General features: G+C 39.5%; 1 protein-coding gene across 1 annotated transcript; it reads right to left on the minus strand.

Moving 5' to 3' along the window:
- Positions 1-3201: 3201 nt before the first annotated feature.
- On the minus strand, positions 3202-21135 carry LOC120536647 (B-cell CLL/lymphoma 7 protein family member B-like). Its single transcript, XM_039765074.1, has 6 exons — positions 20918-21135; positions 11699-11777; positions 10571-10679; positions 10171-10353; positions 9866-9948; positions 3202-4921 (listed from the first exon to the last, which is right to left on the minus strand). Exons 1-6 carry the CDS (start codon positions 21007-21009, stop codon positions 4811-4813), a joined length of 657 nt encoding a protein of 218 aa, XP_039621008.1. The 5' UTR covers positions 21010-21135; the 3' UTR covers positions 3202-4810.
- Positions 21136-26541: the final 5406 nt, after the last annotated feature.

The following is a 26541-nucleotide window of genomic DNA, read 5'->3' on the forward strand; positions in this document are numbered from 1 at the left end:
CCATAGTACTCACCGACACTTACATTTTTTTCTGCAGTTTCTCTAAATGAATGGCCTACACTTTTAAGGGTAATACTGCTCTTTCACATTATATTTTGTTAATTGCCATTTTCCTGTCATTATCACTGGAATTTACTGTCCAAGTAGTACTTCAGAGGGTGTAGTAACAGTCTGTTTGAGCTCTGCTTTAAGACACACAGAGGGGTTTTAAGTAATCAACAGAAGTTAGGACACCTGTACAGATTTGCTTCAACTTGCAAGGCTTTGCTTATTTTAATTGCTGCAGAACATGTGTAGGTTGTAACCTATTAGTTGGTTTCTGAAGTAGGCCCAACCTAAACTTTAAATTTAAAACTGTGGCAGTTTACTGCTTACTGCTTCACCATTTTAGGTCATTCATTGCATTATAACTGATTAAATTTGAAGAAAAACTGGAAAGTCCGAGGTGTTCTAAAACTTTTGACCGGTTGTGTATACTCGGATTCAGGACGTATTCAGATTCCTTCACTTTCTGTTGGAAGATTTAATTTGAAGTGGGTACGTTTTTCATTTTTATCCCATCAATCTACACTCAATAACTCAATCACAAAGTGAAAACATGTTTTCAGAAAGGTTTACACATTTGTTCAAAATCAAAAACCGAAACCTCTCATTCCTAGAAGTGTTTCCTTAACCAGTACTTTGTAGAAGTCCGTATGGCAGCCATTCTAAAAATAAAATAAAATGAAGGTGCTTATAGGGGGTCCATCAGCTAAAGCCCACATTGGTCTTGGACTTCTCCGCTCTTTCTCTGTCTTTTGCAAACCTCAAGTCTTCAATCTTGGTGTTATCTTTGACAATAACCTCTCTTTTGAGAAACAGATTAATTCTGTAGTCAAGAGTTGCTTTTTCCTGCTTCGTCTTTTAGGTAAGATCAAGCCTTTTTTATCTTCTAGGGATCTTGAGCGAAAGCTTTGATTACTGCAACTCGCTGTATTCTGGAGTTAGCAAATCCCTGATACGCAGGTTACAGTTGGTTCAGAATGCTGCCGCTCACTTTCTGGTTGGGGCAAGAAAGTCTGATTCTGTTACTCCAATATTAGCTTTTTAACGCTGGCTGCCCGTCAGTTTTCAAATTGAATTTAAAATCTTGTTGCTAGTTTTTAAATCTTTACATGGGCCTGCTCCTGCCTATTTATCTGAATTATGTGTTTTACACCAGCCATCCAGAGTGTTTAGATCTTCTGGTCAGCTGTCTCTTGTTGTCCATCGTACCAAGTGTCAAACTAAGGGGGACAGCTGTGGCACCTCATCTGTCGAACTCTTTACCTCGTCACATAAACGAGTCGTCTACAATTCAAAACGAGATTAAAGACTCATTTCTGTTCACTTGCATTCCCGTGACCTTCAGTAATACTGATGGTTTCCTCATTGTGATTATGTAACATTACTTATATTTATTTTATTTATGTTCCTTTATTTTATTTCTATTTGTTATTGATGTTAATTTTATGTTCTTCTTTTATTCTATTATTGTAAAGCACTTTGACCAAAGCATTCCTATGTTGTTTTAAATGTACTATATAAATAAATTTCACATTCTGCTCAGAGTCTTTTTGGTAAGATGAGCGATGTATAAGGTTTCTAAATTAAAACATATCTTCAAGATTGGGCAAGAATTCAACAACAACATTTATTTATATAGCACATTTTCATACAAACAGTAGCTCAAAGTGCAAATTCCTCAACACAAATAGAATCCATTTTGGCCAAAATGTTTAGTGAGTGAATGTCCTACTTGCTTGTACAACATTCTCATAACAGAACTAGAGATTACCAAGGCACTTCCTGGGAAATGAGAAATGAACATTTAAGCTGTTCATTTTTAATATGGTTTCTGCCTCGCTACTCTTCACCAAAAGCTGTTATTACCCAGCGCCTTTCTGCTCATGCTCCTCTCAAGCCTGGCCATTTTGGTTTCTGTCACTCAATCTCCTGATCCTAGACTGTACTGACAAGTGTAGGAACGGCAACACTAAACTGGGGAGCATCTGCAGTTAACTGTAAAGAGTGATAATGTGAATATGTGAGGAAGGAGTGACAAGCTATTTGTCCATAAATATTTTTGCAAGGAAGACGTGCAGTCTTACCAGTTTGTCATTTCTTTTGGACTTATTTTCTTTTAGCCAGCTTCTGTAGCCTTCGGCCACCACCCAACTCACACTGCACCCGACCTCCTTGGCCCCTACCATAGGTGGTGTGTCCATGGGAAGGGGGACCCACATTGCCTCTTCGGGCTGTGCCCGGCCGAGCCCCATGGGTGCACGCCCAGCCACCAGGTGCTCGCCATCGAGCCCCACCTCCAGGCCTGGCTCCAGAGGGGGGACCCGGTGACCTGCGTCCAGGCAAGGGAAAACGGCGTCCAAAATTTTTGTTCTTCATAGGAGGTTTGATGAACCGCTCTTTGCCTCATCCCTCACCTAGGACCAGTTTGCCTTGGGTGACCCTACCAGGGGCATAAAGCCCCAGACAACAGAGCTCCTTGGATCATTGGGACACGCAAACCCCTCCACCACGATAAGGTGGCAGTTCGAGGGCGGGAGGAGGCCCCGGGGAAGACCCAGTACACGCTGGAGGGACTATGTCTCCTGGCTGGCCTGGGAACGCTTCAGGATTCCCCCGGAAGAGCTAGAAGAAGTGGCTGAGAAGAGGGAAGTCTGGGCATCTCTGCTCAAGCTGCTGCCCCCACGACCTGATCTCGGATAAGCAGAAGAAGATGGATGGATCATTTTCTTTTAAAATAAAGAGTTGAAGAATAAATAATGCATTCTGCTGTTTGCATAAAAACCAAAAACATAAAAAACATTTTAAGAAGTGCATTACACATACCTATAACATTCAAACTATTCAGTCATTGAACAGAACAGAGAGGCCAACAATTTAGTCATGTAATGAACAAACACACTTACTGGGCAGACACATGGAGGTAACTTGCTGAGCAGTGCAGTCGCCATTTCCTCTTCTATCACTGGTCCTTCAGAATCAGAGAATCATTTTTATATACAACAAAAGCAAAACACAAAATTAAAGCTGGTATTACAGAGAAAGATAAAAATGGGGCTTAAATAACACTGGGTCCCTTGAGCTCTTGCACTATTCTAATAAATGAACAGCAGTGGACTTGTATACTCCAAAAAGTCAACTTGGCACAGGAACATTTTCAAAACATTTTTATTAAAGGCATAGAGCAAGATAGCAAAGGATGAAACACAAGACACAAAATGCCGAGGAGAAACAAACAGCACTACAAATTAGAGGACTTCTTGTATTAACAGACATATTTAAAAAAAACTGTACAAATATAAAAAAGTCTTTATACATTTAGTGCACCAAACGTACACTGGCATATAAAAATAGATATCAACAACACTGCCAAGGGAAGATTTCAAAATGAATCCCACCCACACTGCTAATAACCTTGGATCACGGATAGAAGGCGTCTAGTAAAACCCAGCAACTGTCCGATATCCAGCTTCTGAGACGCTGACATCGGAAATGAAACGCTTATCTTTACCTTATCAATCGAATAAAATAAGAGTTTAACGGCAATTGCAGAAACTTTTGCCAAATTCTGATTAAGTGTATTTTTTTTTTTTAAAAAACAAACTCTTTGAGATTGTGCATTTAATTTTGGCACCATGGTTTTCATTCCTGAAATACGTTCAAAATGGAAACAATTCAATTTCTGATATTTCCATTTGCTTCAATTTGGGGGAAAAAAAATAAAATGAGGATGAGGAATTAAATTCACGTCACTAAATGTGTTACAGAACCAAATGCATAGAGCTGACTGAGTTGGCAGATTTTCAAGTTTACATGAGGAGGGGGGGAAAAAAAGGAAGATTTTATTTTTCATCTCTAAAAAAACAAAAGTATTTATTGAGGCAATGGAGACCGTGATAAAATGTGAAGACGTTTTAAATTAAATAGTTTAATTTATACCATTTGTAAAACTATAGTGACGGAAATAAAGATGGATGTATGAGCAATGAGGTGATAATTTTGTGTTGGCAGTCACGACACAACTCAGAGTCGCCAGTTGGGTTTGTGGTCGCTGAACAAAAGCCAACCATCTGAGGAGGGTCAAAGCAGGAACTGAGGAGGGAAATACGAAAATATGTACAGGAAAAAAAAAAAGGAAAATGGAGTATAACTTAGCGAGGAGAACACATTAAAACAAAGGTTTGTTTTAAAAACGTGAGGGAAAAAAATTCATAAGTAAGGCTACCATACCTTGCCTTCCTAATGGTCAAAGACAAAAAGCTCCATTAAATGCTGTATGTACAGTACAAAAGTTTGCTGTGGATTTCTCGTTAGCTATACAGTACAAATATATGAGGCAGTAGTGCCACCTGCTGGTGAAGTCAAATAATGTTGGAGCAAAGCCTGATATTCTTAACCGTGCGTGGGACTGGGGGGCCTGAGGTTCAGTCTCAGCAGCCCCACTCAGACCCTCACATTCCAATTACTGTAACTGGACACCACTTCTCCTGGCCTGCCAGGATTCATACCAAGTTTCTCAGTAGTGTTGCAAATGAGTGAAGACACTTTTTACATTTTTTCCCTATCTCTGAAGATTTTTTTTTTTTTTTTTAATTTCCTCTGTAAACCTGCAGGAAAGGCACCAATTGTGCAGTGCTAGGTCAGACAACAATATCCAAACGATGGTTAGGAGAACCTCCTGATGGACATGGATGACTCCACTTAGACAGCCTCATCCACCCAGAGAATATTCTTAAACCGCCCCTCTCCTCCTTGGCCAAAGGCCTTGTTAACTACGACTCTCCTCAGTGCAGATGCGCTTCATAGGTGGGGCCCGGAATGGACTGTCCTCTGATGAGTCCTGACTCTCCTCCCTCTGGTCATATTGGTCACTAGACAGCTGGACGACAAAGAAAACAATTAAAATAGCAAACCTCACAAAAGAGCGGCTAAAGCAGCAAATCATCAGGCTCAATGGAGGCACCGAGCAGTGGTGTGGATGTACCCACTGCTCTGTGGGTCGAACTGGTATCTTTAGTATCTGACACACAAAAAAAAACAAAAACAAATAGCATTTAAACAAGGTGACTCAACTCTGTATGGACATCTGGAGCCTAAAACATAACTTTTATCTGAGAATTTCAAAAACCTGCCAGCCATATAATACACAGCAGCGTTAGCTTTTGATGAAAGAAGCAACTTATTTTTTTATGTGAACAATTAATTTTTTGGTGCGGAATATGAAGAGTTTCGAAAAACTCACAAAGGTAAAGCACAATTACCCCAGACAGGGGACTGAATTATCAAATTACAAACATCAGTGAAGTATGTAAAAGGCATGTTTTTAAAATCATCTTACAGTATCATGAACTTAAAAACGAGGCCTAAATAAGGCATGCAGTGGCTGAAGTGGCTTTCACAGAGAACACATCCCAAATGAAATGACGGTGGTCCTACTGTTACAAGGTGACTGTGGGGAGTTGATGGCTAATTGTAGTTCATTTGTACCCTGCAGAAAACCTTAGAAGTACTCAATGGAGATTTAGAATCTGATGAAGCCTGTCCAGGAACACTTAAGGCTGGGACAAGACAACGAGTGGCCGGCCACAGGCATGGCAATGCTGGCATGTCACTTACTTGTATTATATGTTTTGCTATCAGAAGCAGCTACTGGATATGTAAAGAAAGGAAAATGTACAAAATGTCAGTTTAAGGGAGTAAATTAATCTCTAATTGAGGATGCACAGAATGTATCTCTGCTTTAGGGTAGGCACATACCAAAATTCAAAAAGCTTTTCAAAACTTACAAAGCACAATAGTTTTCCGCAACTAGATAGGGGATGGAATTATCAGCTTACACACATTATTAGCGTACACGATGCCTTTTTAAAAATGATATGGTGTATCCTATTTGAGATGAACAAAAATTAATTTTCAAACAGATTTCCATGAAAAAAATAAAAGGAGAGGGAAGTTAAATCCATCATTGAAGTTAAAATAAGCTCCAAATAAATAAAGGGTGAAAATGAAGTATAAAGGATAAAAAGTCTGGTGTGCTGCAATTTGTTCAGCACACTACGCTTGTTAAATGAAGTTCTACAGTACAGTCAACCACATTCCAGTAAAGCTAAAAATAAAAAAAAATCTAGTATTCGCCACTCAACTTTCTTGTATACATACAGATTATATAATAAAAGTATGAATACGTCAACTTGTGAAACAAAATGTACTTATTCAGATTTCAAGTTTATTTGATAGTTCTTTTACCCGATTAGATAAATTTCCAATTACGATGTTATTTTGTGTTTATCTTTGCATTGCTGATAAGTTAAATAACAGTTAAAAATAATAATAGGTGCAATGTAGTTAATAAACTGTTACTAAATAAGACAAATAATTAGCTGTTTCCAAAATGATATATTATTCTAGTCCTGTCTTTAACACTTTCATTATTAATATGAAAAATCAAGAGCATAAACATGTATGCAACACATTCATTTTCTTCGTCCCTTGTGATGCTGTTTGATTTTTAACTCTCATTTTCAAATAAATTAAATGTAATGAAATATGTTCTGGCAATCCAAAACATGCGGAAAGCAAGAAGAAATGCCAATTAATTCACAAACAGTACAAAACTGATGAAAGATCAAAACATATTGCATATGAAATACAATCTGTGGAATTAAACGCAAGGACAAAGAAGTAAATGCGTAGCGAATTAGAAAGGTATGGTATGTAAATGTAAAAATTTTAAATTAAACATGATTTCTTGCCAGAAAAATTATTTAATTGATTGTAATATAATTTAGTTCAAACAACCACCGTAATTACTGATAAAACACATAAAAGTTCTTTTGTTGACAAAACAAGGTGTAGCAATAAAAAACAAACTTACCGTTAGTGTTCATATGTAGCCAATCATACGTGATAAGTATTGAAAATAAATACTTAATAACACTAAACTGCATAATTTCACCAATGAATTAATAACCTTTTGTGGAAATTCTGAACCAACACAATAAAGAACATTTCACAAACACTATTAAATCACTAAAAGTTCAATTTCAAAAGACCACAGCTCAAAACAATTGTGGAACACAATTTGCCTTAAGAAAGGCAGTAACAAGTACTTAAATGTCGAAATATGATAATTTGCTTAACAGATAAACCTGCTTCAAAAATATCGAGATGTTGTTTGTCAATCAAAGTGGTGGGGTAAATTCTAGAAAATCGCAAATTCTCGGTAAAAAAAGGTAGACACAAATCTGATGTAAATAAAAACGTCAATTCTAGGAGGCAATACCATACCAGATGTATCACAATAATCCATAACAAATGTCGGAAGTATACGCCCGTTTACTAACTGTAGTTAGTTATTTTGTTAAGGGCATTGATGAGTGCCAATTTGCCAGTCTTTTGTAAAGCACCACACGTAAAGCATAAAAAAAAAAAAAAATCTATGATTTTTCTACACTCAACTTTCCTTATACCTGCTCACATAAAGTAGATACCACTTCCAGCTGTTCGATTATAATGAAACATTATGTTTGTTTCTTACCAAATTTCAATCACTTATCTTTGTTTATAATGCAAATTTACATGGCAAAGAACTACTTCCAGTAATCCAGTCAAATTGTTTTTTGTGATTAGTAACATACCACTTACAGTCACCTGACCAAGGTCAAATTTTATATCCAATGATAAGTAATGATTATACAAAATTGTAATTATTTATCTCTAGTTATATAATGGTAGTAATGCATATGTAATAGTGCTGATACCTGTTATATAACTTGCTGTTTTCCGATTAAGGTGAAATTCAATATCTATGTATTTCTTAACCTAACAACGATATAAAATTTAAATTATTTTTCTCTTCTTATAATGCAATTTCATATGAAAAACTACTATACCAAAAATTAACTGTTTATTTAAACTATGTACCAGTTTATATGAAAAATTTTGAAATGTATTCAAGTAAAGTACCACTTCTGGTTGATGTATGTAGCCAAAAAGCTGATAGAAAACTAACATTTTGATATAACAAACCCATACGCCAAATTTCATTTATCTAGCTCAAAGCGTTCAAGTTATCGTGTTTCCATACATTCACTCACACACACACAAAAATGGGCAAAACATGTTCAGTCGCACATGACACAGCAAAATCTTGAGGTTGAATTTTTTCACGAATACTATACTATATACGAGAAAGTGATGATGGCTCATCCTTTCATAACATTTATGGCAAATTGATGAACGTTAAAATCTAAGAAAATTCTGAAGCAAATGAAATGGTTTGCTTACTTTTCACAAAAGTAAACTGCAGGGTAAAACAGACATTTAACAGCAATTCTGTACCTTTTACACAGCAGACACTTTCACTGGGTATGTTAGTATGTATGTATTTTCGACACCTCCCTATTAAGAAGATACTTCAGTTGACGTCTCTGAGGGGGCTACTGAGTCAAACTCGTATGGTTACTATGAGGCAAAAATCAGTTAAAACGAAACATGTACTCCTCTACACAAGAGTCGGGAAGTATGCATGTTAGGCACTGCCATTTCTATCAGAAAGTACATATGTTGTTAGTGTGTGTCTTCCATCACACCTCAACCAATGTATTCATGTAGAGTGAGTCCTGTACGAGTGAACGCATCACGCGTCTGTGCATGAAGTGAGCATCAGTGCCAAAATAAAAATCATTTGTGTTAAATCAGGTTGACTACTGCTGCCAATGAGCACGGATCACAAGAGTCAGTTAGTAGTCAGTGCTCATCACAACACAATTAAGAAATTCTGGAAGAAGGGAGAGTTTTTCCAAAATGGCACCTCTGCTATTTTCGGTCCACGTTCCCTTCCTCCCAGACTATAGAATCAGCACGCTTTATGTGTGAGGTGCTTGAATCTTAATAATTATTTAGGAAATCTGTCAATTTATTTTGGATAAAAGCCACATCACGACAACCTGGAAAAAAGTATTATAATGAATAACTAAGACTTGTACGTATATTTCCGTTAATTCTACGAATGTTCCACTTTATAACCACAATGATGAACATTTGCAAGGTTAACTGGGAGACTGTATCACTTTGAGACTTTGGTAAAGGAGCGGAAACAAAATTGACTTCACTTGTCACATGAATAGCAATCCTAGATATGCCCTCAGCATAGAAGATTGGCAAAAACAGCCCATTTTTATGAACACTCACCACCTCCTAATTAAACAGTCAAAACATCTAAGTTTTATTTTAAGGATACGTGTAAATCAATTTTAAGGTTGTACACTCAGACTTTTGATATACGTTGTAACTGGAATTGCCAGTAGGAAGGCAGTGTGTTAGTGCCTACCACATTTGGGCACTCTCACATATGAAATGTTCAGGACAATCCCCAAGACTGTCCAGAAATAACTCAATTTATATATTTACTGTCTATTGCGAATCACCAAATCCATCTCACAAAGCCTGTGCTGAACCATCTCTTCAATATACTGAGTTCTTTACACTCTGACTGAGGGAAATTAAAAACAAGCACAGTTTGTTTTACACCGGAATACAAGCAGAATTCAGCACAGCCATTCAACTGTCCATCTTAAGTTTTAATTCCAAAAAATTACAGGCTAATGTTGGTTATGTCTATAGACAGAAACTTACACATTTCTAAAAAAAAGTATAAAAACAAAAATAAACATTTTTCAAAGTTGCAGTGCATACTTTGGCATTATTCGTTTTAGATTTGTCTAAAACTAGACAATTATATCCATAAAAATGTATTCAAACAAAACAAAAACGCAATAAGCAACAACCAGTCACTGGGAACGCAAACCAAGTGAAGTTTTACCTTCGCAGTGTGACTCTCAGGGACAGAGTCCTCTTTGAAGAGCATTGGGGGTTCATCGGCCTCCTCAGACAGCAATGCTGGTTCTACAAAGAAAGAGCCACAAATTAAATTCCCTCCCGGCCACCTGAGGTGCGTCATCTTCGATTATAAACAGTGACTGCTGTGCGTTACCGCTAACGTCAGCTCATCTCACTGGTAGTAAAACTGCATCGCAATGGGGATATTTCTGTAACTTACATTATCTATTGGAGCTCTTCTCTCCCTAAATGTAATAAAAAATAAATAAAATGAAATAAAAGAATCACCATGTATGTTGGGGGGCTGTTCCTGACCTAATGTTGGGGGCTGTGGATCCTCCCCCATGTTGTTCAGTGCTGTTGGATTGGGTGTGGTCGCACGACTTCGCTCTGGGGTAGGGCTTGGGCTGGTGCTGCTGTCTCCTTTCACTGGCGAGGCTTCAGAGAACGAGCTTTGGTTGCTGTTATCATCTGACAAGGAACAAAGGGGGTATAAAATCAAAAGGTGCCAAGGGGGATTACTTTAACTTTGAAATGTTAAATTAAGAAAATAAAAAAGCAATCATTAATGATATTCCATTATAACCTCTGTTGTGAGTTTATGGATGACAGTGAACTACATCATCATCTATATTGAAAACGTAAGTACTTTGCCCAGTTTCTCATGCATTGGCCAGCTGTCACTCACCATTCAGATCCAGCATGAGCAGGGAAGAATTGTTCTTCATGCCTCCCCCACGTGGTCTTTTCTCCCTCTCAGAGGACCTTTCCGTTGATGTCAACACTCTGGGTTTTTCCTGAAACCAAGCACAAAACGCATCCTGTAATTAAGTTGACAATCACTTTTCAAAATTATCATCAAAAGCTACTCAGGCATGTATTTACAAAAAGTCCTTGTCTGATAGGTTGGCATCCTCTGCAGGGAAGGATACTGCCTAAAGGCCGATTTACACTTCCGAGTTGAGCCTACGGCGTTAGCTGTGCTGTGGCCCGCAATGCCTTTGGCATAACCTGACACGCACTTCTTCAAAAATGTAATCACGTGTTATATGTCTGATGAGTGGTTTGGGCCCCATGGTTATTCGAGCTACACGTAATACATTTATTAAAATCAAACAGCTCCAACTGAGAGAAGGTGCTTGAAAACTACCGTTTTAATTCCAGTACCAAAGTTAACAAAATGCTGGTACCAGACCATTTAAAAAGTAGGGTTTTCTGCACTGGTGTACAGCACAACCCTAAAGTGCACTGGCAAATCGGAAGCATTCCTGTCACATGATTAATTAGAGATGTCCCTCCTGGGCACCGTCCCAAGTTGTCAGATTCCAACTAACATTTTTTAATGGGTGTAAATTTCTCTTCGGTTTGCAAAAGTAGGCAGGCCTCAAGTTAAATGAGTGATGTTGAAACCTGGACCTGACATTGAAAATAAGATTTTAGTTACCAAATTAAGAACATAAACCCTTATTTTGTTTTCAAGAGCAAAGATGATCTTCAGGAAAAAAAAAAAAAGAAACAAAAAACACACTGTACTAACACTGGAAACATCACAATCAAACAATGAACACAATTCTCTACAATACAACCACATAATGCCATGCGAGGACTGAGTGCTGCTTGTTAACCTTCCACAAAGACCCAAGTAAGCCCTAGTAACATTCGGTCACCCATTACTGGGTCACATTATAACACGTCTCCATATCCAGCAGATTCTCAAAAGGCAACTCACGGGAGTTTTATTAAATAAGTAAGGGCAACATCAGAAATAGATTAAACAGAAATTCAGAAGTGTCCAGGAAAAGGATTTGCTGCTTACCTCATCTCTGGGGTCCACTATTGGCACCCATTTGAAGATTCTCAATGACGTATCACCTACAGTTACCCAACGTTTCTCCCTGAAGGTAAACAAAACAAAAAAAGTACACAATGGTAAATGAGAACATCAAGAAATTCCTTTAAACTTCATGGAGGGAGGGAGTTGGTGAAATCAGGGCTCTAGAGTGCGACCAATTTGGTCGCATGTGCGACCTAATTTCTCAATAGTGCGACTAAAAAAAATCAAAGGTTGCACCGGTGCGACCAGCCGTTCAAGGGGGAAAAAAAACGAAACTCCGTGACTCTTAAAAGTCTCCCTGTTGTTCAACAACAGACACACATTAGGCCCATATCGTGGTCTAAACCAATCAGAGATAGTGAAGGGCCCCCCATTGGCCGTGGTGCAGATATTCCTGTACGTGTGTGTTCGTTTGAAAATGCATGTGATGCAGTCAGACAGAGAGAGGTGAGTAGCCCATCAGGTAAACAGTGGATGTAGCTGCGGATTATGAGAGAAGATGAAAAGAACGATTGACAGCTTTTTCGTTAAGAATGTTAAGTTAGGGCCTGATCCGTCCGAAAATCATAACCAATGCTCTGACACGGAGCCATCAACCTCCCAAGTTATAGCAAGCCCTGGTCCGGAGACGGCATTAGATAATGAGCCACAAACGATCGAGTCCGAGCCCACTGAAATTAAAAGGGGTAAAGTGTATACATTTCGAAAAGAGTGGCTTGACCAGGTTCCCTGGCTAAGATACAGTAAAGCCGATAATATAATGCACTGTATTTACTGTAAAGAGAGTGGGAAGACCATGGCCGGCAGTAGTGCATTTGTGACTGGTTCTAATACATTTAGAATTGAAACGCTGAAAAAGCACAATGCATCTATAAAACACATTACATGCCACGATAAATGCACTGCTCAAGTGTCCCCTCTCCCCGCTGCCTTTCAGCGGCAGGCAGCAGCAAACAGATCATCAGACGAGGCCGAGATGATAATTAAGTTTAACGTTGCCTACAATATTGCAAAGAAGAACTTCCCTTCACTAAATTCAAGTCCGAAATAATTCTTATGAATAAAAATGGCTTGAACGTAAACCCGACGTACAGCAATGATGTCGCGTGCGCCCAATTTATAGGAGTCATCGCAGATACATTGAAAAAAAAGACGTCTGTGCAAATTGCGAACATTGCGTACATGGCATTCCTGATCGACGGAGACACAGATATCGCCACAAAGGAATGCGTCATTGTGCACGGTCGTATCTTGCAGAGAGGAAGACCGGTGAATATACTTATTGGACACACTGAGGTCGAGCATGCTCATGCCCAAGTCTGGAAGATTTTGATGCTAGAGAGAGTGTGGCCAGCTGGTTTAGTCAAGGCCAAAGATCAAGAAGGCCAAACTACAGGAGTTGGCCATCCGAGGGGCATGTGACTGCAATGGAGGATAGCCCATAAGACATTGAGCCATGAGATGTTCAGTTTGAAGCCCTTAAAACACTTAATTTAGATTCTTAGTTAATTTATCTTGAGATTTTTTAAGTTTAAATTTCAGCTCAGTAAAGCACTTTAAGCACCAACACTTTTTCAGTAAGTTACCTTTCTTGTAGAATTGTGCTTGCCTTCAAATAAAGAACTTTATATTGACCAGATTGTTAGTTAATCATTTACAAGTCAATATTGCCTATATGGACAGCGATTTAAAAAAATAAATAAATAAAGTGAACGTGTAAAACTGTGGTGTTAAATGTGATGCGGTTGAAAATTTGGGTGCACCTAACTTTTGTGCTGGTACACCTAAGAAAAAAAGTTAGGCGCACCAGTGCAACCAGTGCAAAAAGTTAGTCTAGAGCCCTGGAAATAGTTTGGTTGCGCGCGGCACAAGTGTTCCGTTTGTGTTGCGTGGCCTAGTTGTGTTTTTATGTTCTACATTATGATTTTGCAAATGTGTTAGGCTAGGTAAGTGACTTAGGCCAGGGTGTGTTTCAACTTACACCAAAATTCAGGTTACATCACCGTCGTAGGAACGGAACTGTGTCGTAACCCGAGGACCCCCTGTAATAGCACTTACTTCTTTTTATTGCTACATTAGTGATTATTTCATTATATTTGGTCATATTTACTGTAACACTTAAATTTGGCAACACAGAGGACCCCACAGAGCAAAGTTAAATAAGCCACCCTCCAGTTGGTCCGGCTCACCATACTTTCCTATACTTTCTACCCACCTTATATTACTGTGGGCAGAAGCCGACAGAAAGAGAGACTCGGAAAAACATTTTAAGCTCAAAAAATCCCAACATAGCCATCTATATAGAGATGATATTTTGAGAATTGGAATTATGATTCCCCATCGAAGGACCAGGCCCTTAATTTTTCAAATTATATGCAAAAATTGAATGGGCCAAAATTGTCCATTGGAAAGTAGCAATTGAGAACATCAACAAAAATTGACTCAGCGTATCTTAAAAGTGTTTAAATGTTACTATAAATGACATAATCGAAGCTGCAAAGTGGATAATAAAGCTGTCTCACAGATATATCCTTGAATCCTGTTCCTGGGTCACCTGGTGTGTGGAATTTGCACATCATCCAAGTGTACCTTTGTGCACTCCAGATACACATTAAGTGGCCATTGTAAAGTAGGCCCCAACTGCACGTTCAGTTCTTCTAGCAAAGTCTCTGGTCACAGGCAACCTTGAAGGGGATAAAGCTGGTTTGGGAATGTTATTTAATATCTGTATATATATAATACGCTAGCATGGCTGTTCGTTTGTCTGTCCAGGATTTTAAATCACCTGTAGCTCGCAAACCGTTTTAACGATTGGCCTGAAATTTGGTACACATATACTACGTGACCACTACTATCTAATTTAAGGGTGATGATTGACCTCCAAGATTATTCCTTTTTATTTTTATTTTATTTTTTTGTGAAATCAACTCTCGGCAGCATGGCGGCCAGGTGGCGCATGCGTACGGGCGCCGTTCTCATCCCAACCACCTTCACCGTCACCTCCCCTACTTCTTCATATCTTAAATCATTCTTGAGGCAGATTGAAGACTTAAGTGCCAGCTTAACTGAAAAATGAAAGAAAACATAATACGCAAGTGCAACACAAACACCGACTTAATCAGTTTTAATGCGAAAAGATGCCGATGGAAGAAGAGTAGAAACGGGCCGTTAGGGTGGAGAAAAGAAGAGATGCTCAGGAAGCAGCAAGCGCATCAACCTCTGAGAAAACGAGTACTAAACGTACAGAGAAAGAAAGAGGAGGAAAACTAGGAATACTCAAGTCAAGTGCATTCACCGCAAGTTACCGAGTGCATTCACCGTAACTTACCGAGTGCATTCACCGCAACTTACCGAGTGCATTCACCGCAACTCACCGCAACTTACCAAGTGTATTCACCGTAAGTTACTGTGCAGTGTTCCGTTACTGGTATAATTTAAAAAAATAAAGAATTTTAAAAAATAATCCTGTGATATAAACAAATTTTGATAGCGCATTCATTGAAGGGCTCTTCATAAAATAAAGAATAATCATGGATCAGTTAACTGGAGACCACTTTGGCTTAACATTCTGATGACTGCTTGATCTTACTGGGAATACCAGCCTGAGTGACAGAGCTGCCAGTATGGCTACTAGGGGTCATGGCAGTATTGTCACATGCACAAACTGCTGTGAATTTCTTCCTATCACGTCCAAAAAGCACACATCACCACTCTGTGACACTGTGATAAACAAGAAAAAAAAGAACGGAGTTCATTAGTAGTACAGCATAGTGGTAATATTATGAGGCCAAACGGACACCGCATCTTACACAGGGGGTCTCAGGGACTACAGGTCTAAATTCAGTTCCTACATTAGAAACCATCCATTGCCTTTCATCAAATTGACGTCTATTTCTAAGGTTTCTCCACATTCTAATTTAACCCAAATTCAACATTTCTAATACTGACAAGTTTAATTTGCTGAGATCATCACCAGCATGGTGGACCCAAGGAGACGACTTCTAAGTCCATCATAGTGTTTGTCTCAATTCTTCATAAATTTTACAAAAAAAAAATAAAACATTTTATTTTAATAACCACATGGGTGAATCAAAACAGAGCAAATCTGCTTTGGACTCATTTGTTACGTACTGCACGTTTCACTGATATTTAGTGGAAATAGGGGGCTCCACCCCGTGCTTGCTACGCTCGCCATCCGTCAGGTTTGTATTTCCGGAAATACAATTTAAAGAGATTCTTTTTTTCCACGGGAATTGTTTCATATGCATTATGTTCACTTTTACTGTAAAACTTCGGTAAAAACAATATTTGGAATCAACTTTTCTTTAAGATCGCACTGAATTTTGATTCCATGTTTGGTCTTACATCGTGATAACGCAACATATAACTGCCCGTGAGCGAATATCGTTTCTTCCTCTTTAATAAACAGTGCACTTTTGTACATTCTTTTTTGCCTTCTTTTCTCTCCAGCACACTTGTGTGTCTATTTTCGACACACTGCTCTTTCTTCTTCGCATAGTCATTGACGTGCCATCTATAACGTATAAAATACTTAAGAGCTGGGGGAGCCCATGAAGTATGTCTGCCAAAAGCATTCCAACAACTGAGAGGTTAGATGTTCGTGAACTTGTTTTAAATTGTCTGCAAGTAGCGCGTGACGTGTAAAAGTCACCGTCTCACGGGTCTTGCTTCCAAAGGTTGTAAAGTCTAGTCTTGCGGGACGTCAAATTGTTTCTTCGAGAAGATCATGTCTCGATCCAAGACTTTTTTTTTATTATAATAGAGAGATGTACAAGGGCCGTTCAAAAAGTTTTCTAACTTTTTTCTTTAACTGTTTTTATTAAGGATTTCAAAAACAAATAACATCACTTTTCTACTCAGTCAGCTTTGTTTGCAATGCAATTTTCCCAGCGTCGTAACAACTTTCAATGCCCATTCCTGAACATCACTCGTATTTTAATAATTGTCAAAACTCATCTTTGACCTTCATTGTAATTTCCTCTGCCTTAGTCTTCCAGTCTCACAACAGGAGCTCCGTGAGACTGAGTGGTGGAATTGAAGCACAGATAGGTGTGGAGACTCAGGTCAGCTTCTTCATCCTGATCCTACATATGTAACGCAGTGTGTTAAACATAACGCTGTTTTTTGGAAATTTACTGCACTTTTTTTAATGAATTACTAAAACACTAAATAACTAAAATACCTTCATTAAAATACACAAAAACATGTTAATCACTTGTTTAAATCCTCAAAGGGAACATTAGGGGAAGGGTGGAGGTTAAGAAATCCATCCATCCATCCATCCTTTTCCGCTTATCTGAGGTTGGTCGCGGGGGCAGCAGCTTGAGCAGAGAGGCCCAGACTTCCCTCTCCCAGGCCACTTCTTCTAGCTCTTCCGGGAGAATCCCAAGGCGTTCCCAGGCCAGCTGTGAGACACAGTCAGTCCCTCCAGCATGTCCTGGGTCTTCCCCGGGGCCTTCTCCCGGTTGGACGTGCCCGGAACACCTCACCAGGTAGGCATCCTGATCAGATGCCCAAGCCACCTCATCTGACTCCTCTCGATGCGGAAGAGCAGCGACCCTACTCTGAGCTTCTCACCCTATCTTTAAGGGAAAGCCCAGACACCCTGCCGAGGAAACTCATTTCAGCCGCTTGTATTCGCTATCTCGTTCTTTCGGTCACTACCCATAGCTCATGACCATAGGTGAGGGTAGGAGCGTAGATCGACTGGTAAATTGAGAGCTTTGCCTTATGGCTCAGCTCCTTTTTCACCACGTCAGACCGATGCAGAGCCCGCATCACTGTGGATTCCACACTGTTCTGCCTGTCGATCTCATGCTCCATTCTTCCCTCACTCGTGAACAAGACCCCGAGATACTTGAACTCCTCCACTTGGGGCAGGATCTCGCTCCCAACCCTGAGAGGGCATTCCACCCTTTTCCAGCTGAGGACCATGGTCTCGGATTTGGAGGTGCTGATTCCCATCCCAGCCGCTTCACACTCAGCTGCGAACTGATTCAGAGAGAGCTGAAGATCACGGCCTGACGAAGCAAACAGGACAACATCATCTGCAAAAATCAGTGACCCAATCCTGAGCCCACCAAACCGGACCCCCTCAACACCCTGGCTGCGCCTAGAAATTCTATCCATAAGAATTATGAACAGATCGGTGACAAAGGGCAGCCCTGGCGGAGTCCGACTCTCACTGGAAACGAGTTCGACTTACTGCCGGCAATGCTGGCAGGTTAAGAAATCTCACTTTTAATTTTACCCGCTAAGAGTTCAGTACTTAACATTTAAAGAGTGAAACAAAATGGGGATACGTCCAAATATGTCAACTCCTGGAAGGTGGCACCTCAAGAAAAAGGTTGAAAACCTCTGACCTGAAGACACCACGTGACGTTTAATCACTTATGTGTAAATAATCTGCTGTAGTTAATCATTTGCTTTGATTAACAGGTCCACGATTATACAAAAACCATGCAGTGTGGCTACCGCTAGCAGTAATTAAGATCTGCTCTGCCTCTTCACGTTTTCCAGATGGTACAATATTTAGAGGGGCCTTTTGACTTTGTGAATCCCTGATACACATTACATTATACACATTATATATATATATATTACATTATATACATATGAGCACAAGCATATACTGTATATATATATATATATATATATATATATATAAACATATACACACACACGCATACATATTTTATATTCACACATACATATATATATTTTAAGTATATACAAACACATACACACATATATATTTTATATACACAAACACACATAAATACATATATATATATATATACATATGTACACACACATACACAGATTATATATATATATATATACAGTCATGTGAAAACATTAGGACACCCTTTGAAAGCATGTGGTTTTTTGTAACATTTTTAATAAATGGTTATTTCATCTCCGTTTCAACAATACAGAGATTAAAGTAATCCAACTAAACAAAGAAAACTGAAGAAAAGTCTTTTCAAGATCTTCTGTAAATGTCATTCTACAAAAATGCCTATTCTAACTGAGGAAAAGATAGGACACCCTCACATGTATTCCCTCTTAAATTGGCTCAGATCTCACACAGGTATATCACACCAGGTGCACATAATTAGTAGATCGTTACTCTGCATGTTGAATGAGGCTTGCCCTATTTAAACCTCAGACATTTAGTTTGGTGTGCTCCTGACTGTTGAAGTGAGAGTGAGCACCATGGTGAGAACAAAAGAGCTGTCAGAGGACTTCAGAAAAAAGATTGTAGCAGCCTATGAGTCTGGGAAGGGATTTAAAAGATCTCAAAGATTTTGAAATCAGCCATTCCACTGTCCGGAAGATAGTCTACAAGTGGAGGGCTTTCAAAACAACTGCCAACATGCCCAGGACTGGTCGCCCCAGCAAGTTCACCCCAAGAGCAGACCGCAAGATGCTAAAAGAGGTCTCCAAAAACCCTAAAGTGTCATCTCGAGAACTACAGCAGGCTCTGGCTACTGTTGATGTAGAAGTACATGCCTCTACAATCAGAAAGAGACTGTACAAGTTTAACTTGCATGGGAGGTGTGCAAGGAGGAAACCTTTGCTTTCCAAGAGAAACATCGAGGCCAGACTGACATTTGCCAGAGATAAAGTTGACAAAGACCAGGACTTCTGGAATAATGTTCTTTGGACAGATGAGTCCAAAATTGAATTATTTGGACACAACAGCAGAGGACATGTTTGGCGTAAACCAAACACAGCATTCCAAGAAAAGAACCTCATACCAACTGTGAAGCATGGAGGTGGAAGTGTCATGGTTTGGGGCTGCTTTGCTGCAGCAGGACCTGGTCAGCTCACCATCATAGAATCCACGATGAATTCTACTGTGTATCAGAAGGTGCTTGAAGAACATGTGAGACCATCAGTTAGAAAATTAAAGCTGAAGCGGAACTGGACCATGCAACATGACAATGACCCAAAACATACTAGTAAATCAACCAAAGATTGGCTGAAAAAGAAGAAATGGAGAGTCCTGGAATGGCCAAGTCAAAGTCCAGATTTGAATCCCATTGAGATGCTGTGGGGTGACTTGAAAAGGGCTGTACGTGCAAGAAACCCCTCAAACATCTCACAGCTGAAAAAGTTCTGCATTGAGGAGTGGGGTAAAATTTCCTCAGACCGATGTCGAAGACTGGTAGATGGCTACAAGAACCGTCTCACTGCAGTTATTTCAGCCAAAGGAGGTAACACTCGCTATTAGGGGCAAGGGTGTCCTATCTTTTTCCTCAGTTAGAATAGGCATTTTTGTAGAATGACATTTACAGAAGATCTTGAAAAGACTTTTCTTCAGTTTTCTTTGTTTAGTTGGATTACTTTAATCTCTCTGTATTGTTGAAACGGAGATGAAATAACCATTTATTAAAAATGTTACAAAAAACCACATGCTTTCAAAGGGTGTCCTAATGTTTTCACATGACTGTATATATATATAAACATATATAAACACACATACATATATTCACTGGATATGGACATATATACATACAGAGACGTATGATCGAGCAACTTTGAATGACTTGATCATGAAAGACTGCAGTCAGCCTCAGGCTTGGCCTTTAAGTATCCAAGTGACTACTCCACAATGTCCGCATATAAGTAAAATATTTTTAAAAAATCATGAATTGATTAAGTCCCTTGAAAAGGGGATCAACAAAAAATATTTTCTTCTTATCCATTTAAAAGCTTTAACGTCAGTGTTCCTTACATGCAAGTTTACCCTCCTACAGTAAGGCAGCACATTGTTTTATAGCGCCTTTCGCACTGACTTACAGTAACATCAAACTACTCGCGACGAGTCCGTTTTGCTGGGTGTCTTTTCCTCCATTCTAATGGTGCGCTACACGCGTTTATGTTGTCATTTTTTAAAGTATCTATGTTTATAATGTTATTTACATCAGGCACACTTTGGTTGTAAAGATGTGTCTAAACCGGAATTAATCAATAAGTACTTCTTGGGAATTTTTAGAATTACATAGGCCGTTTTCCAATTCGAAGGATTTTTTAAAATATTTTTCCCTTTAATTCTAAGCCGATTTGCTTTACAAGAGCGCTGGTCAGCGAGATCTCGAGGCTTCTCGATCCCGTTACAGAGCACACAACACCCCCACACGAATAGCCCCGGCATCGGCCTCCTATTCTTACCAGCGCCGCACTTTCTCGATGGCCGCGATCACCTTCTTGATGTCGTCTTTTGCCCGACTTCGGGTCTCGGCTCTCGCCGTCCTCCCAGACATTGCTGTCGCTGTACAAAACGCCCCGTAGGAAGGCGCCGAGTGGACAAAGAAGTGACTGAACCAGCTGGAGCCGACACGGGCACGGGCCGGAAAATCGCTTCGGTTTCCTCCTCCTGACAACCCTCCCCAATCCGCTACCTCCGAAATCGAATCAATGAACAAGTGGGCGAGTGGGGCTGCTGTTTAACTGCAGCGCCACCTAGTGGTCAGGGGTTCTATATTGACTAAGGAAAGATTCTGTCGCATTATTTCTAAAGTAATTCATTTCAAGCAGATGATCACTAATAGTGTTGTGAATTCAAAAATTATAATCCTCACATTTTTAATACTTACCATTGGAATAGCAAGTTCATTAAAGACTGAAAGAGCAGGTTTTAAAATGTACGGAAAGCAGATACAATGGAAAGGCAATTAGAATCATATTTGCATACCACGCCCTTTCCGTGTGAAGGGGCGGTGTCTTCATATTTTATGCATATACAGTACAGTACTTTGGAACTATGCTAATAGAAACAGAAATCGGCACAAACTGAAAAGCGTTTTAATGGCAGAAGGACACATCTCCCAGCCTGAAACCAACTCATCCCTGGGTTTGTTACACTTTCTTTCACAAAATCCTCTGAGGGACAAAGTCAAAATTGTAAAATTTCATTTAATGGCGATTCTATATTTTTTCATTAATTTGAATGTTTAATAATATCACTGTCACCTTCTCTTTGGTGTATTAAGAAACTGTGGGCAACAAAATGGCATCCATAGTGTGTCACATGCAGTATGTTCAGTGGTTGTAGATCGTTTAATGCTCTCTCACCTTTTATTAATGTCATATAAGTCCCCATTACCTGTGTTGCTGGTCCCTGTTGACATCACATCTGCTGAGAAGGCTCAAACAAATGACAACAGTTTTTCATGGCGTTTGTACTTGAGCCATTAGCTCCACTTACAGTAGACTGCCTAAATAACTGAAGTGCTTACATGTACGTCATATAAGTTTATTTTTCTTATTTCTCAAATCATTTACAGACATTGTCATTTCATTTATATAGTGACTTTTCTTCTAGTATTTGTATTTAGAGGACAATTTTTATGGATATACTTTTATAGCATTGGCTGTTTCTGGAGAACCACAGTACCACTTTCAAGTTTGAATGGACTGCTTGGCACCACAATGTTTCTTGATGGGGCTCCATTGTTAGCAGCATGCACTGGCCATGTTGTATGGGAAAAAAAACACACCACCTGTAGAGCGCCTTTGCTGAGCAGACTAGAAGATCTTGGCCAAAAATTGTAAGAAGGGCATTTAGAGAGTGACACGGCTAACTGTGAGCCGCTAACAAGGAGCTAAACAAATCTGTCAACGCTGGAGGTGGCTGGTGGCTGCAGCCATATACGCGGGACCCCTGAATGGTTATTACTGTTTACTTTGTGAGCGTCCAAAAAAACTTCATAACAACATTCATGGTCTTATCACTGTATTTAAATTTTGGTGCAATCTATCTATCTATCTATTATATAGTGCCTTTCTATCTATCTATCTATCTATCTATCTATCTATCTATCTATCTATCTATCTATCTATCTATCTATCTATCTATCTATCTATCTATCTATCTATGTTATCCTGCCAACTATACTAAAATTATCTCTGTCTACCTACCTACCAAAACCCACCCACCCACACCCATAACCCGCATCCACCCACACACACCCATAACCCGCATCCACCCAGTTGTGTTCATAAACATACAGTGCATTACAAAAGTGAATAAAGTGAATTTTTTTTAATAGCTTTCATTTCCATATTTCATATGTAGTGGAAATATTACACATTCAATTCCAAATCACAGCATTAACAATTTTTTTTTTTTATATCAAATGGCCATTATCCTTTTACAGGAAACAAAGAAAAGGAATATTCATCTGTTAAAAAAGTAGTAGAGTTGACATTTTTCTCTTCAAACTCAGACTCAACTAACATTTAGCTGCAGGGTCATTTCCTCCTCGCCATACGTGGCAACATAATCTCTTCCAGTATTTTGACGTATTCAGGCGGACCCGTGATCTCTGGTGTATGATAAATAGGCCCAACACTGTAGTATGGAAAACATCCGCATGTCACGTTTTATGCGCCACCATGCTTCACTGTCTTCACAGCGTACTGTGGTTTGAATTCAGTACCCGGAGGTCATCTAGCATACTGTTGATGAACCCCAGACCCTAAAAGAACCATTTTACTCTCATTAGTCCACCTAATGTTGCACCATTTCTTTTTTGGGTCAATCAATGTGTTCCTTGGCAAATTTGAACTGATTCTGCACATGCTGTTTTTTCCACAATGATGCTTTACAGGGGGCTTCTTGCTGATAGCTTCAATCAAATGTCTTCTGACTGTAACGGTAAGTTATAATTAACTTTAGATCATCTTTGATCTTTCTAAAGGTGATGAATCGCTGAATCTTAGCCATTCTGAATATTCATCGAAACCGTTTTAACAGTAGTCGTTCATTTTTTTCCCTGTATATCAGGATGTTGTTGCCATTTTAAAGTATTTGAGATAGTGTTAGCTGAACATTCTATAATTTGCAGCACTTCTATATGCGTTTTCTCCTTTCCAATCAACTTTTTGATCAACTTCCGTTGTTCCTCCAAAAAATATTTGGAATAACTCATTTTACTTAGCAATTCACAATTATAACAATGTGTGAAACATTTACTTCCCTTCATCCTTAATAAATGACAATTAATGACACCTGTATTTTCACAGAATTTACACTATGACATCTGCAAGTAAATAATTTGCCATGCAGAAATAATCACTAATACTATTAACAGTGTTTCATCAGGTTGTACTGTTGTACTGCAAATCTATCTATCTATCTATCTATCTATCTATCTATCTATCTATCTATCTATCTATCTATCTATCTATCTATCTATCTATCTATCTATCAAATGTTTATTCTACAAAGACACGACAAGATAAAATAAATGTCATTACAACATAAGAAAGGGTATACAAAATAGGTTTTTGTCACTGTGTTTTAAAATGATCTTTTCAAGGTGGTGGCCATCATTAGCGATACACTCTATGAGACGATTTCTGAATGCTTGCATGACTTGCTTGGCCAGTTCAAGGGGAATAGTGGTGATTTCATAGCAAATAGCGTCCTTAATGGCTTCAAGGTTCTAAGGTCGGTGTATGTGTACCTTCGACTTAAGAGAGTCCCACAAGAAGAAGTGACCGTTGCTCTCCTCTCTTCAAAATAATAATGGCTTGCAATGCCAAGTTCTGCAACGGTGCACCAAACTGTAACATGCTCACTGTGCAAGGGTGCCTGATGAAGTTACGAGGGTTGGTTTCAGCCCAGTAGTGAAAGTTTTGCTTATTTACACAGTCATTCAAATGGAAATGTACCTCGTCACATGACAATGGCATCCCGATGAATGGTTTGCAGAATGTTGGCGCACAACACTTTGCGCCTCTCCCAGTTTTTCTCAGAGAGTTCCTGCACAACCATCATTTTGTATGGATGTAAATTAAGGTCGTCATGTAAAATTAAAAACGTGCTGGAAATGCCTAAGGCAGAAGCGTGCTGAACGTCTAGGAGACTGCAAAATGGATGACCTTACAGCTTGGATGTTTCCGGGTGTTCGTACAGTCCAAGGACGGCCTGAAGATGTTCTGTTCAATGTTGTACCCGTCTGTCTAAATTTAGCCACCCACTGAAGAATTGGGATGTCACTGTTAGGAGGAATGCTGAAGTGCTTTCAAAAGGTGCGTTGCGTAGTGATGATGGATTTATTTATTTTTGAAGAACCCCTCGACAGAAAGTATGGTGCGCACTTTGACCAAGACATGTTGCAGACTGAAAACTACAAGGGATCGCATATCAAAGGACCCCCCAACCCACCTCATACAATGACCTTGAGAAGTGTGGTACCTCATTTTGGCTCACCCTGTACATAGATGATGAAAAATGCACTATATGATAGATTGATAGATGGATAGAAGTATAGTTGGTAGGATTAGATAGATAGATAGATAGATAGATAGATAGATAGATAGATAGATAGATAGATAGATAGATAGATAGATAGATAGATATTAATTTTAGTATAGTCGGCAGGATCAAACCACAGCTCGGTGTCACCGTCACTGCACTGGGGCATTGGGATCCTCATTCAGAGAACAGATTATGTGCCCCCTGCTGACCTCACCAACACCTCTTTCATCAGCATCCCAAACTTTTCCTAGGTGGTCTCCCATCCAAGTCCTGACCGGGAGTGTCTATTAAATGAATAATTTACATCTCAGGTTTTAATGCCACGCTGACCTCTGCTCTTCCTAAACAGAGCCATGAATTCTTGTTTGCTTTGAATAAATATGTCTATTAAATGGATATTCCATATATAAATCTGATGTTTTAATGATGAAACTGTTCCACACTCGTATAACAAAAAGTGAATTCTTATTAACTTGAAGCTAACGCATCCACTAAATGGATAAATGTAAATAGAAGGTGGTAGCCACGAGCCTGGCCGGCAGCCGCCTTTCATTACAGCACAGGTCACCTCCGTCCTTGACGGTGGCAGCTGCTGTAAACGGCGGTCCGTCACAAGGCCTAGAGGGAAATGAACAGTAATTAATCCAGGAAAGCGTCTGACTTGTTAAACTTTGACTTTCTGACATTTGTAAGGCCTTTTTAGGAGCCCGGGTGTGTGTGAGGGGGCGTTAAGAGAGCGTATGGTGTAAGTCAGCACCGAGTTTGTGAAGTATGCGCACTCCCTGCCAAGCGACTGTGTTTAAATGGCTCGGCCAAGGTGGGATAAACAGAATTATTTATAGGCCCGGCTTTTGGAAAGACATGGCAGCTCTTTTGCCTTTGATGCCCAGACGCTCTCATTAATTAAACAAGGAGGCCTACAAAGGGGATTGGGCTTACAATGGGGGGGTCAAGTTGGAAACATTTTTCTCAACATCCAAACAATAAAATAAGTTCCTGGGCTTGGAGGAGTGGATGACTTCATGCATTTTTTTCTGAGAGACGATAAAATAGCAGCGAATTCCATAAAAAAAAAACCGGGTCTTGACACTGAGAAGCGCTACGGCCGCAGTGCCACAAGCCTGTTTGTGATGGAATTTTTTTTTTTTGAAATCAGCAGAAACTATGTCTCCAGAAGAGGAAGTCAGCAGAGGAGAAATTCAGAGAATTGTCCTGATCATGAGAGGCTCCTTGTTTCCTGGAGATCCCTCCCAGGCTGCGATGAGCAATGCGAAGGAAAACCACACGCTGGCTTATTTTCCTAGGAATTACTAGGGAAGAACAACGCCCAGCGACTCTCCTGCACCTTACAAGGGGACACTAAGAGTCAAGCAGGTGTCAGTGGGCCAATCTGGTACCAAATAATAGGAGTTTGACCGAAACGCCGTCTTTTTCTAATGAGGCCGTAGGAGGCAGACAGCGCACATGAGGAACAAATTCACGTGTCTCCATGAAAACAGGCCGATTTGTTTGTGGGGGCAGCTGTTGC

This window comes from Polypterus senegalus, chromosome 10, assembly GCF_016835505.1.
Source record: "Polypterus senegalus isolate Bchr_013 chromosome 10, ASM1683550v1, whole genome shotgun sequence".
Lineage (NCBI taxonomy): Eukaryota > Metazoa > Chordata > Cladistia > Polypteriformes > Polypteridae > Polypterus > Polypterus senegalus.

Excerpts from the sequence above, each read along its gene's own strand:
- LOC120536647 (XM_039765074.1), bottom strand. The coding sequence starts at position 21,009 with ATGTCTGGGAGGACGGCGAGAGCCGAGACCCGAAGTCGGGCAAAAGAC. Across the intron at positions 10,354-10,570 it reads GCTCATGCTGGATCTGAATG|ATGATAACAGCAACCAAAGC; the intron begins GTGAGTGACAGC and ends GTTCCTTGTCAG. Across the intron at positions 4,922-9,865 it reads CTGAGAGTCACACTGCGAAG|CTGTCTAGTGACCAATATGA; the intron begins GTAAAACTTCAC and ends TTTGTCGTCCAG.